Source organism: Hemibagrus wyckioides, linkage group LG19 (assembly GCF_019097595.1).
Source record: "Hemibagrus wyckioides isolate EC202008001 linkage group LG19, SWU_Hwy_1.0, whole genome shotgun sequence".
NCBI classification, from domain to species: domain Eukaryota; kingdom Metazoa; phylum Chordata; class Actinopteri; order Siluriformes; family Bagridae; genus Hemibagrus; species Hemibagrus wyckioides.
In genome coordinates this window covers 21,005,001-21,018,062 of record NC_080728.1, presented here as the reverse complement: position 1 = coordinate 21,018,062, position 13,062 = coordinate 21,005,001, and the positions used below count along the sequence as shown (strand labels likewise).

At 45.2% G+C, this 13,062-nt stretch overlaps 1 protein-coding gene across 3 annotated transcripts in view; it reads right to left on the bottom strand.

Moving 5' to 3' along the window:
- Positions 1-13,062, bottom strand: part of kmt2e (lysine (K)-specific methyltransferase 2E) — a 50,099-nt gene that overhangs the window by 11,176 nt on the left and 25,861 nt on the right. For 2 of the 3 annotated variants that reach the window (XM_058417139.1, XM_058417141.1), the window contains 18 exons: positions 12,171-12,388; positions 11,779-11,918; positions 11,474-11,652; positions 11,352-11,390; positions 11,013-11,213; positions 10,795-10,925; positions 10,589-10,706; positions 10,398-10,507; positions 10,048-10,303; positions 6,412-6,510; positions 4,151-4,324; positions 3,748-4,062; positions 2,014-2,316; positions 1,645-1,786; positions 1,058-1,266; positions 843-899; positions 361-753; positions 33-268 (listed from right to left, as the gene is read on the bottom strand). In XM_058417139.1, coding sequence (XP_058273122.1) covers positions 33-268; positions 361-753; positions 843-899; positions 1,058-1,266; positions 1,645-1,786; positions 2,014-2,316; positions 3,748-4,062; positions 4,151-4,324; positions 6,412-6,510; positions 10,048-10,303; positions 10,398-10,507; positions 10,589-10,706; positions 10,795-10,925; positions 11,013-11,213; positions 11,352-11,390; positions 11,474-11,652; positions 11,779-11,918; positions 12,171-12,388 — 3,320 coding nt within the window. The remainder of the gene's footprint in view (positions 1-32; positions 269-360; positions 754-842; positions 900-1,057; positions 1,267-1,644; positions 1,787-2,013; positions 2,317-3,747; positions 4,063-4,150; positions 4,325-6,411; positions 6,511-10,047; positions 10,304-10,397; positions 10,508-10,588; positions 10,707-10,794; positions 10,926-11,012; positions 11,214-11,351; positions 11,391-11,473; positions 11,653-11,778; positions 11,919-12,170; positions 12,389-13,062) is intronic. The other variant, XM_058417140.1, reaches the window with a different exon arrangement.

Here is a 13,062-nt window from a genome sequence, read left to right as displayed (position 1 = left end):
AAACCACTGAGGTCACAGGCGCTGGACTGTACCACTGTCCGTCTCCTCCCTCTTTTTCTCCCTGTTGGGGTGTGTCTGGATCCTCGCTAGATTGCGGAGTCCTGGAGCCCAGCGTAACCACAGGAACGACGGAATCAGGCGGTGTTTCCACGGCAACAGGGAAGACGTCCACCGGGGGCGCTGTTGAAAGCGGAGAGCTGCATTCGATCTTGGAGCCTCCGCTGCGTCGGGCTTCACGCTGCCGCTTCCTGTATTCCAGTAGAGACACCTGAGAGAGAGAGAGAGAGAGAGAGATGATGACGTAGACCTTCACATGGTACTGGTCAGTGTTTTAATGCAAGTCGGACCTCAGGACCTCACCTTCTTCTTCTGTGGTGGATTCTGAGCCATGCCTGCTCCCTCTGAGGCGTCCCCGCTAAGCGAACGAGTGAAGGCCGTGTTCCCTCCCTCCTCTGTGCAGGGGTAATAGGACACGGCCTCGCTGAATGCCCCCATGTCCAGAGTGTGAGACGGCGTCAGGTCCCTCAGGTTGGAGTTAATAGGTGAGAAGGAAAGGCCGCCTCGCTCTGGGCTCTTGATCCAGGCGTGGTATGATGCGGACGGCGCCTCTGTAGTGCCTTCTCCCTCAGTACCCTCGTCTAAAGGTGCCTCATGGGGCTCGGGTAACGAAGGGACGGGGCTTTGAGACTCCTGAGGTACAGTTTCAGGAAGCTTCCTAATAGGAGAAGCCAAAAGCGAGGGTGCGCGATCGACCTGAGGAGAAGAGAGGTAAAGGTCACGTGACTGAGGAGCGTGTGGTGACCGGTACTTAGTGAAAAATGTAAAGAAAGATTTAAGCTGACCTCTTGTGTGCTGGGTCTTCGGCTAGCCTCCGGTGAGCTGTCTATCGGCGACTCGCTCTGTGGATGTGCAGACCATTAATACTCCATGATCTTCATTTCCATGAATAATATCGACATGGACAGAACTAATGGCTGAGTCTATTACAAATAAACATTACAAACTATTCTAAAGTAGTTTAATCAGTGCCCTGGTGTGTGTATCTGTGTGTGTTTACCTCTTGTGGCGCAGTGTGTGCTGAGTTCTGGGAGGGGTGTGTGGGTGTGGAAGGTTCTGGAGGTGTGTTCAGGAGCTGAGGTGTTAGCGGGGCGTCAGAGGGTTCGGCTCGCGTCGGCGTAGCACACGGTGAGGCGTACGGAGTGGACGACTCCGACACACACGAGTCCACAGTACACAAACGCCTTTTCTTCAACGGCGTGGGCAATTCTGACCACACACACACACCAGTATCATTAAACATCATATTATTATAATAATAATAATCATAAATAATCAAAATGCTGTACAGTAAGAACACAAATAAACAACAAACAAATAAAGTACATAGGAAATAGAAACCACAGAAGATAATACAAGAAGTAATACAGAGTAAGAAAAATAGAAATTTTTATTTAAGAAGCACACAAAAAGATGAAGAAAAAAAAAGACTATACACTATAAAATAAAGAAACAAAAGAACACAGAAATTACAAAACTAAAATTTAAAACACAGAAAGAACGGAAAACTAAATCAGCGTTTCTGCATTAGACTGTTTCTACACACTGTTGCCTCTACTGCCCCCTGGTGTATGAGGTGTGTGTTACCTGGGCAGGTGCCGTTAAGCGAGATGGGGCTGTCGGTGTCTCCGTTGATTGGTGGGGTCAGCGGCCCTTCAGCGGGCATCAGCAGGGTTCGTCCACCTGGACTCAGACTGCCTTCCTCCTCTAAAGCCTGCTTCAACCAACGCTACACACATAACACATGTAACATATCAGGGTTAGATTTAAATAGTTCATAAAACAGCTCTCTATAATTTTACTAAAAATACATTTTATTATTATTTACATATCCACAGAAAAACAAAGGTACTTTAATATAAATGTACTATATACTGCTCCACTTTGGTGCTTGGACCCCAAAAACTCGCTAACTATAACCATGGTCTCTGAGGCAGTGAGAGGAGACCGACGAACCTTTTTGCAGGATCCAGAGGTAGGCGGAGTATCGGAGAGTTCACGTGAGCGTCGGCGAGCAGCAGGCACGGCAGGAGTGCTGGGGCTGCGATTGGCCAGGAACGGAGAGGAAAAGCGGACGTAGTGCTTGGGCGTGCTGTAGACGTGCGGACTGCAGGCCATCCCGGGCAGAGAGTTGAGCTGCGTGGCTAAAACTTCAGGATCAGTGCTGATCCTCAGCGGCCGGTCAGGAACAGGCTCGGGACTGCGCATTAACACTCTCTGCTCCTGCTTCTCCACGCTCAGCCACTCGGTCACTAAGTGCTGTGAAGGAGAGATGGAGATGAGACGACAGTTTAAAAAAAAAAAAAAGTCAAGGAGAAAAACAGAGAGAGAATAACTGATAAATGAGACTGGAAAGTTCATACAGACGTTGGTAGTGAAACTACCAGGTTTAAGGATAACACAGTTTGAACACTACCCAGAGATTTGGTCAACCATGGCAATGTATATACACCTGAACATCATCCAGGGATCAAGCCATCAGAGCAACAATATTAACTCTGACCCTGTAGGTATTGGGTCAACAGTGCCTACATTGACAAGAACAGGGCCAGACTGATATTAGGTCAACAATGTCAGCGCTGGTCCAAATGCCATTCTGAGATCAAGCCAAGAAACCTGACTTTGACCCCAAATGGTCAAGAGTTTTCCAGATGTTGATGCTGACCCTAACTTTAAGACAAGACAGGGATTGATCCAATCAGAAATCAGAGTTCTGATTTCTTGACCAGTCCTGTCTAGAGGTTGTGTCAACAACTCACTGTTAAATCACATGTTGGTCAGTTATCAACAGTGCTGACCCAGACACTGCTGGAGATCTGGTCAACAATCCAGTTTGTGGCCCCAGTACTGTCCTTATCCTGAATGTTGTCATAAGGACCACTTTGAAGGTCAGGCCAATGATAATGATACTAGCTCAAATTGCCCAGATCAGGGCAGCACTATGTTGATCTAATCATCATCCACTGGGGTCACTGTCACTGTTGAACCAACTTTGATCCAGAGATTGGATCATATGAGAGGATGTCATCAATGTTGACCCAAATATTGTTCAGGGGTCAAGTCAACAATGTCAGAGATGACCAAACACTGTTAAAGATCTGGACAAGAACAATTATATTGAGTCCATCATCATTATCCAGAGATCATAGAGTCTAACATTGTCTTTAGATGAGGAAACAACTGCTGATGTTAACCCAAGCTTCATTTTGAGATCAGGACAACAATGTGACCTGAAGCTCGGGCCAACAGTGACGATTATGATGATGTGGTTAGGTCATATTATCCAAAGACCAGGGTAACACTGTCTGAGCCAGTCTTTGTCTAGGGGGGTCTTTGACATTCTGGAAACCAATGAGAACATCAACCCAAAGGTTAGCAGAAGATTGTGCCAATGATAACCAAACAGTGTGACCAAACACTGTCCAGAGATCTGGTGAACTTTCACTATATCAGTCCAATCGCCTTGTTATTGTAATCAGTGACACACCTTTGGTCTGAGGATGGAGCCAACAAGAAAATCTCTGGACATCTGGTTAACAATAATGACATTTACCAGATCACTGCAATGGTATGTGCATCAGGGCTAAAATAATTTAATTAGTGTTAATGAGTAGCTCAATAAAGACAGAGGCTCTTCAGACTGAGAGGCAGTAGTAATGGCAGTAGTGTACAGAGAGGGTTCTGTTTTACCTTTTTCGTTTTGGGATACTTGTGCCCAGGTGAGGCGTGAGGTGGGCTGGCAGTGTCGTCTGGGGAGTGAGTAGGCGGGGCTTCAGCCTCAGGCACCACTCCCGTCTCCCCGTCCTGCGTTTCAGCCATTAGCTGGGTTTCGAGAGTGTCCCCGGGGGACGCCGGCGGCGGGTCTGAGCAGGCGCTGGCCGTGCGTGTCCGCCGTCTCTGCTGCCCGATGTGTGTTCGGTTCCGAGAGAAGCTCTTCCTCTGCTTGTTCCGGCTGACCTTCGCTGCCTTCTGAGCTGCCTCCTCCTTCACCGGCTCTAACAACGGCTAAACATAAAAAAAAAAAACACAACCTCATATCAGAAAAATCCAAATAATACAGAATCCTCAAAGGAAATAGAAATATCTTGCCTACCGTAGCAGGTGACTCGACCTCCGGAGTAGCAGGAGGTTCTTCTTTAATTTCACTCCGAGTTCCCATTTCTCCCTTGGTGCCGATTCTTTCCAGAGCTTGCTCCCTCCTTTTCTCCCTCTTCTCCATGCGAGCAAACGCCTGCAGGATGGCCTCCATCTTCCTCTCCTCACGCGTCTAAAAACATCAAGACAAAGCGAGAGTGGGTTAAGGAGGATGTGCTATCGTAGTCGTAGAGGCAGGAGACCAGCAGCAGAGAAAGGGCAGAGAACATCAGGGCAAGATAGAATCAGAGCGTTTTAGAAAATCATTTTAGGGGCCAACAAACTAACGTTCCCTCTTGTGATATGAAGTATGGGGTCTTTGCTCGTCTTCCTCTGAACAGTTCAAGTAGACTTTCTGATCCTGAACAAACAAACATCCAGGACGCGTCAGTCCGCGACTCAACAACAACTCGAAAAAGCTCAGCCTCTGTCTTTTGACCAAGTTTTCATCACCTTGGACACATTTATGATTTCAGATTCCATTTACAGACGGAGACTTTAGAATCAAAACAGGCTTAGGAATGAAGACTTGAGAGGAAACCAGATATCAACATTTATTTATACAGGAGTGCTGAAATGGGTGTGGCTTAGAGGGGGGCAGGGTTAGCAGAAGATTCTGATTCAAAAACACAGATGAAGCGGTGTAGATTAAGGCTAACATTTAGCTAGTCTGCTAGTGAGCCAGCTTGCTAACTAGCTCGTTCTAAGATGTCAGCAGCGACACAATGAAATACAGACAGTGTATTTTGTTCTGCTTTACAAACCTGGAGCAAAGCCTTAAATGTTGCACTGTGCTCCTGATATGGACCTGATCCTCAGCTACAGAAACATCACTAACCATGTCATCTAACCGAGGAGAATTAGCGACAGGGGAATGCAGGAGGAACGGGATGGAAGCAGCGGTGGTTCTCAGGGTTATTGTGTTTTCTCCATCATTAGTAGCTGAGCAACACTACAGCATCCTGACTGTATGACTCAGCAATGCAATGTGACAGCTGGGACAGAGAGAGAGAGAGAGAGAGAGAGAGAGAGAGAAAGAGATGTGTGTGACCTCATGGTATCAGAATAGCAGGCTTTGAGCAGTTTGAACAACTGTGAGAGGGATCTCAACAGGAAGGATTAAACCTGGACAGATTCAGTGCCTGAAATAACCAACAAACACTGCCATCATTCACTGATGTGTTCAAACACTCGGGGGGTGTTTACTGTGTAGCGCAGGTCACTTTCTCCTTTTCTTTTTTGGAAAGATCAGGAGGCTTTGCGAGTCTCTGAGGAAGGATCATGGTTGGTTCTTCTGAGGCTGATCGCTGCTTTGAGATAAAAGGACACAGGTGTTTGAAGAAAGGATCCAAGAGATTTCTGATAGCACTTCAGTCATTTCTGTAGATGTTTGAGACCTTTTCCACCTGATGTAGTGTGACAAGCTGGAACTTATGTCACAAAGCCTCCTGAGATCATCATCCTCACGATCAGAGTTAGCCGTCTGGTTGCTTCTCCGCCTCTATACTCAGTCACTCTAAACTGGTGGACAGAATCGAGGAGACTCCATATTCTTTCCATTTTCTTAATGATTTGTTTTTAATAACCACACCCTGACTCTTCCAGAGCTTTGCCCTATGATGACTTCTGATAGCTCCATGGCACCATCCAGGAACAGGTTTATCACGACACTTAAATTAAATTAAATTACCCAAACACTGACTCCCATTTAATGGCCGATTCTGGTGGTAATCTTGAATTTCGAGTGGACACTAAAACAAGGCGAGGCTCATCAATCCCAAATCCAATCCCTGATTATTTGAACCCAATTATGAGAGAAAATTCAATATATGTTGAGAATGAGAATGAGTTATGCACAAGGAGGTGTTCCCAAAATAAATTAAAATAAAAAACCTTAGGAAGAAAAAAGCCAAGGAGAAGAATAAAAGTGACCACTGAGGTAAGGTGGAATGTGAAAGGGGGAAAAAAATCTGGACTATGGCACAACTGATCAGGGTTAAGCAGAGGAAGAAGCACCAGCGAGGCAGCAGGTGGCAGTAAAGACTCAGTCACACACACATACCTCAACACACACCCACAGGGCAAAAGAAATGCCTGCGAAAGAGGGAAGGGAGGGGGCGGGGTTGCAGCAGAGTTTCCGTGGAAACCGTGAGCGAGGGAGGGGGCGAGCGAGCACCGCGGCGACACCAGCGTCCACCCCGGCGGCACACGCACACTTACCATCTTCCTCCTCCTCTCTGCCATGTGCTCCTCTGTCTCCATCTCTACGTCATTGCTAACGGAGGTTTTCTCTTCTAGATCCTCAATTAACTCAGGATCCTGTAAGAGGGGGAGAGGGGCCTTATTCATCCTCTGCCTTCATTCAGCACCGGGAGAGAGGGATGACACAGGGGGAGAGAGAAAGAGAGGAGGAGGAACGATGGGGAGACAGCGAGCAGCGAGACCCAGCTCTGACCGGCTCGCCGTTCAGGGTCAAGCGTCCGCCCGCCTTACTCGTTTTTTTACGGTTCTTCTCCAAAAAAAGGAGCACAGAAGAAAATTTTCTGCGATTTGTTATTTATTTTTGTCTTCTCTTATTTAATATATTGAACATTATCAACCCATTATACTTATATTTTTCTAATTTAATTTTCAGCTTAATTCTATAGTATTAAAAGATTATTTTTATTTTCCCTCTTTATTAAATTTTCCTTTTTTTTATTTGATGTATTTTCATTCATAATACTTTTTAGCATTAGTATCAAATAATCTTATTTTTATAATTATATATTTTAGATATATTTGCATTTATGTTAATATGTTTTGTTTACTGGTATTAAGTGACATTTTGTTTTTTTATCCATGTTTTACTGCTAAATTTGTTTTGTTTCCGTCCAATTTTTATGGATTTCTTGATTTTTCTTCCTCCATCATTACCTATATTAAGACGTTGATATTTTAAGAACTACTTTTTTTTTTAAATCTGTAAGTGAAGATGTACGTCTTTTAAAAAAGGGGAAAATGTAGAAGGTTTATCATTATTTTTTTTTTTAAATCATTGTTTGTTTAAATAATAGTGTAAAAGGTATCAGGAATGTGTTCCTGATAAAGCTCATTACTGAAACACAGTACAAGCAGTAATGAATGACGTTTAAATCTGTAATATTTAATACTCTGTGTGTGTGTGTGTCTGTGTGTGTGTGTGTCTGTGTGTGTGTCTGTGTGTGTGTGTGTCTGTGTGTGTGTGTGTGCACTGATCAGTGAAGCGAGTGAGTGGTGGCTGCTGTCGCATTTCGACATCACTGCTGCTGCAGGTGATCTTCCTTCACATCCACATAACAGTCAATTTGCCAAACACCTCGTTTAACTGTGTTACCAAAAGATCTCTGATAAATTATCCTGGGTTAAATTACTGTCTGGGAAAATAATTCACACTAGAGGAGAGTGCAAAGTAAAATAATAAACAATAAAATCCAGAGAAATGACAGAACACAAACCTCAAAAACTGTTTAAAGAAATAAACTACACCAGGATAAATAACTACCAGGAGAGAGTGACCCAGGATAAATAACTACCTGAGAGAGTGACCCAGTATAAATAACTACCAGGAGAGAGTGACTCAGTATAAATAACTACCAGGAGAGAGTGACCCAGTATAAATAACTACCAGGAGAGAGTGACCCAGGATAAATAACTACCTGAGAGAGTGACCCAGTATAAATAACTACCTGAGAGAGTGACCCAGGATAAATAACTACCAGGAGAGAGTGACCCAGTATAAATAACTACCTGAGAGAGTGACCCAGTATAAATAACTACCTGAGAGAGTGACCCAGTATAAATAACTACCAGGAGAGAGTGACCCAGTATAAATAACTACCTGAGAGAGTGACCCAGGATAAATAACTACCAGGAGAGAGTGACCCAGTATAAATAACTACCTGAGAGAGTGACCCAGTATAAATAACTACCAGGAGAGAGTGACCAAGGATAAATAACTACCTGAGAGAGTGACCCAGTATAAATAACTACCAGGAGAGAGTGACCCAGGATAAATAACTACCAGGAGAGAGTGACCCAGGATAAATAACTACCAGGAGAGAGTGACCCAGGATAAATAACTACCAGGAGAGAGTGACCCAGGATAAATAACTACCAGGAGAGAGTGACCCAGGATAAATAACTACCAGGAGAGAGTGACCCAGTATAAATAACTACCAGGAGAGAGTGACTCAGTATAAATAACTACCAGGAGAGAGTGACCCAGGATAAATAACTACCAGGAGAGAGTGACCCAGGATAAATAACTACCTGAGAGAGTGACCCAGTATAAATAACTACCAGGAGAGAGTGACCAAGGATAAATAACTACCTGAGAGAGTGACCCAGTATAAATAACTACCTGAGAGAGTGATCCAGTATAAATAACTACCTGAGAGAGTGATCCAGTATAAATAACTACCTGAGAGAGTGACCCAGTATAAATAACTACCAGGAGAGAGTGACCCAGGATAAATAACTACCTGAGAGAGTGACCCAGTATAAATAACTACCAGGAGAGAGTGACCCAGTATAAATAACTACCAGGAGAGAGTGACCCAGGATAAATAACTACCTGAGAGAGTGATCCAGTATAAATAACTACCTGAGAGAGTGATCCAGTATAAATAACTACCTGAGAGAGTGACCCAGTATAAATAACTACCTGAGAGAGTGACCCAGGATAAATAACTACCTGAGAGAGTGACTCAGTATAAATAACTACCAGGAGAGAGTGACCCAGTATAAATAACTACCAGGAGAGAGTGACCCAGTATAAATAACTACCAGGAGAGAGTGACCCAGTATAAATAACTACCAGGAGAGAGTGACTCAGTATAAATAACTACCAGGAGAGAGTGACCCAGGATAAATAAGTACCTGAGAGAGTGACCCAGTATAAATAACTACCAGGAGAGAGTGATCCAGTATAAATAACTACCAGGAGAGAGTGACCCAGGATAAATAATTACCTGAGAGAGTGACCCAGTATAAATAACTACCAGGAGAGAGTGACCCAGTATAAATAACTACCAGGAGAGAGTGACCCAGGATAAATAACTACCAGGAGAGAGTGACCAAGGATAAATAACTACCTGAGAGAGTGACCCAGGATAAATAACTACCTGAGAGAGTGACCCAGGATAAATAACTACCTGAGAGAGTGACCCAGTATAAATAACTACCAGGAGAGAGTGACCCAGGATAAATAACTACCTGAGAGAGTGACCCAGTATAAATAACTACCAGGAGAGAGTGACCCAGGATAAATAACTACCTGAGAGAGTGACCCAGTATAAATAACTACCTGAGAGAGTGACCCAGTATAAATAACTACCAGGAGAGAGTGACCCAGTATAAATAACTACCTGAGAGAGTGACCCAGTATAAATAACTACCTGAGAGAGTGACCCAGTATAAATAAGCTCAGCGATTGGGTGTATCACTTCCTAGGTAACTAAAAGTGTAACCTGAGTGTGTAAATACCACAAAGCAGACAGGATAGAGTACTGTGTCACTCATGCAGAGAGGTAATGTATTAGAGAGCTGAGGAAAGAGGGAGGAGAATGGAGAGATGGGGAGGATGGAGAGAGGAGGAGAATGGAGAGATGGGGAGGACGGAGAGAGGAGGAGAATGGAGAGATGGGGAGGACGGAGAGAGGAGGAGAATGAAGAGATGGGGAGGATGGAGAGAGGAGGAGAATGGAGAACAAAATGGCTGGCAACATGATAATTAAACAAATGTAAAAAAAAAGATGTGTAAAGTGTAAGAATAAATGGAAAGTAAATGTCTATGTGATTACACAGTGTGTGTGTGTGTGTGTGTGTTAACTTTACCTGGTTGTTAGAGATGGACACCCGTAGAGGAGACAGCTTCCTCTGTTTGCTGTCGTTGTTCGTTTTGCCCTTAGGTCCGTCACAGTCCAGGGTGAGGTTCTGGTTCTGTCCGGCTTCGTCCCGAATCGCCGGCTCTTTATCTTTCCTTCCTCTGCGCCGTGTAGCAGAACCCAGGTTCTCCGTGGGTTCCAGGTTGTGTTTAAGAACAGGACATTCCTGATTCCCTCTTACACACGCACAGTCCACCTTATATTTACTACACACACACACACACAGATGACTGTCAAAGAGGGTGCACAAAATGATTCTTTTTTTCTAATGTTGGGGTGTGTGTGTGTGTGTGTACTCACCAGCTGCTGTAGTCATAGTCGAACCCGATGGTGATCTCACTGCCTTTGGGTATGGACCTCAGGGAGTAGATGTACAAGTGCAAATTGCCGTCCTCGATCACATGACGCACCTGAGACAGGAACAGGGAATAACATTCACACACTCATTTCAGTTGTAGATGCTGCAGAAGCTCCAGGTTGTGGTCACTCACCTCTGCGTTGGGTGTGCAGGACCGGCGAATAAACCGCGCTTCGTTTCCAAAGCTGCGAGCGTCCACACACATCTCCAAACCGTCAAACTTGGAGTAAAACAATACGAATGGATACGGCCTGCAGGGACACGACACTCCGTCAACAAACTTCCTGTCGCACGTTTACACTGATAACATTATAAATAAATATTTCTAGAGCTCTTTACCTCTTAAAGAAGTAGCCGTTAGCCTCAAACTGCTGGCGGAGCATGACCTTCCCCCTATACTCGATTAGCAGAGAGTCTGCCGCTAAATCCCTCACCGCCTTCAGGACACGTTTATTCTTCTGCACATGACTCTGAGAAACACACAACTAATCAACATGCTGACTCATACCCAGTGTGTGTGTGTGTGTGTGTGTGTATGTGTGTGTGTGTGTGTATACCTCTACAGGTGGTTTGAAGGCAGCGGGGTGTGTGTTGTAGGCGAGTGTTTTGCCGTCACGGGCCTCTTTGACACGTAGCAGCACTCGCACGTCCTCACTGTACTGATTGGTGCTGGCCTCCTCGTAGCGCTCCATCCACGACTTCACCTTACTCTCCCACAGAGACGGGGAGTCCATGGGCTCACACTCCGGAGCCGAGCCCTGACACAAACACACACACACACATTAATACACACACACACAAAAGATACCCCAACAACTATAAACACTCAAACACATGCCTGCAACGTATTCCAACAAAAAGAATTTTGCATGCACACACACACACACACGACTCACCTTGACTCTGTTTGACTTCCTGGAGCCTTCTCTAAACGCCTGAACAAAGGAGACATGAAGAGAATAAGACATAACCCATCTCACTCCTTCATCTGTCTGTGTGTGTGTGTGTGTGTGTGTACCTTTTTGGCGCGGGCGGGCGGGGCCGGCTCCTTCTCTCCACTCTTCTTACGCTTCTTGTCGTTCTGCTTGTTGCTGAGGCGGCCGGTGGTGAGCGTGATGCTGTTGGGCGTGTGCTGGAACGTGGTGTAGAGCTCCAGAGGAACTTCATCTCCGCTCTCTGTAGCACTGGTGTCTCCATCTGACACACACACACACACACACACACACACACACACAGTGTACTGTTCACAACCTCCTCTGCAATACAGGTGGTTTTAATACACAGAAACTATGTGATATGTGTGTGTGTGTGTAGAGGACTCACCGGACATGTTCTGTCTCTTCCTGGTCTGCAGCACGACGGCACGCTCTCGGTCGAGACTGCGCGGCTGGCAGCGTTCACACAGGTACGTCTCAGGAATGTGCTGCCGATCAATACCCATACAGTCTATATGCTGCCACACACTGACACACACACACACACACACACACACCTGTTAACAGCTGCTATAGTGCAAATGAGTCATGAAATAATTTATTTAACGTTAAACATGACTACAAATGGATAAAAACTATATAACTGAAACTATGTGTGTGTGTATGTATGTGTGTGTGTGTGTGTGTGTGTAGATGAAGTCACAGGCCTTTGCTTGGTCTTTGGGGTAGCTGTGTGTGTGTGTGTGTGTGTGTGTGTGTGTGTGTAAGCGTGCTCCTCACCTGCACTTGTCGCAGCAGATCATGTAGCCGTCGTCGTGGGTGAAGCCGCAGATGCAGCGCGTGATGTCTGCTCCGTAGCTGCCGTCCTCCGACGTGCTCAACGTGGTGCCTCGGGACGCCTCGTCCTGCCCGAACACACCCTCACCCGGACGCATCAACACTGACGGCGGGGGAGACGCGGGGGGCGTCGGGGGCGGCCGAGCCCCATAGTTATGATCCTGACACACACACACACAGGAGAACAGAGTCAGACACATCACTCCTGAGAGTGAACACCTGAGTGTGTGTTAATACACACAACCTTAACACTAGTTCTGTGTGTGTGTGAGAGAGAGTTTTGCCCTGCAGGGTGAGGGAAGGTTATAGGGGTTTATGAGTAATATATTTACCCCTGAACACATTTCCTGTGTCTCATCTGTGATTAAGTTTAAAATGTGTGAAAAAAACTATGGAATAACACACATGGACTTCAGTAATCCATATGTAACGACAACAAAAAAACAGTTGTTAGTTGTTATTTTAAGACACGAAGGTCAGGTGTTCTGGAATAGTTCTTGCAAGAACAGTATTGTCAAGTGCATTTGCAAAACCCATCAAGCACCATGATGAAACTGGCTCACATGAAGACCATCCCAGTAAAGCAAGACCAAAACTGACCTCTGCTGCAGAGGAGAAGATCATTTAGAGTCACCAGCCTCAGAAATCACCAATTAACAGCACCTCAGATTAGAGGTGTTATGAAGGCTTTACAGAGCATCAGTAGCAGACATATCTCAATATCAACTGTTCAAAGGACGTTATTGTGGATTTCAGCCGCCTTCAGCATTGTTTTACAATGTAGAAAGAAATAAACATCAGGAAACACCATGGAATTAGAAGGTGTGTCCAAACT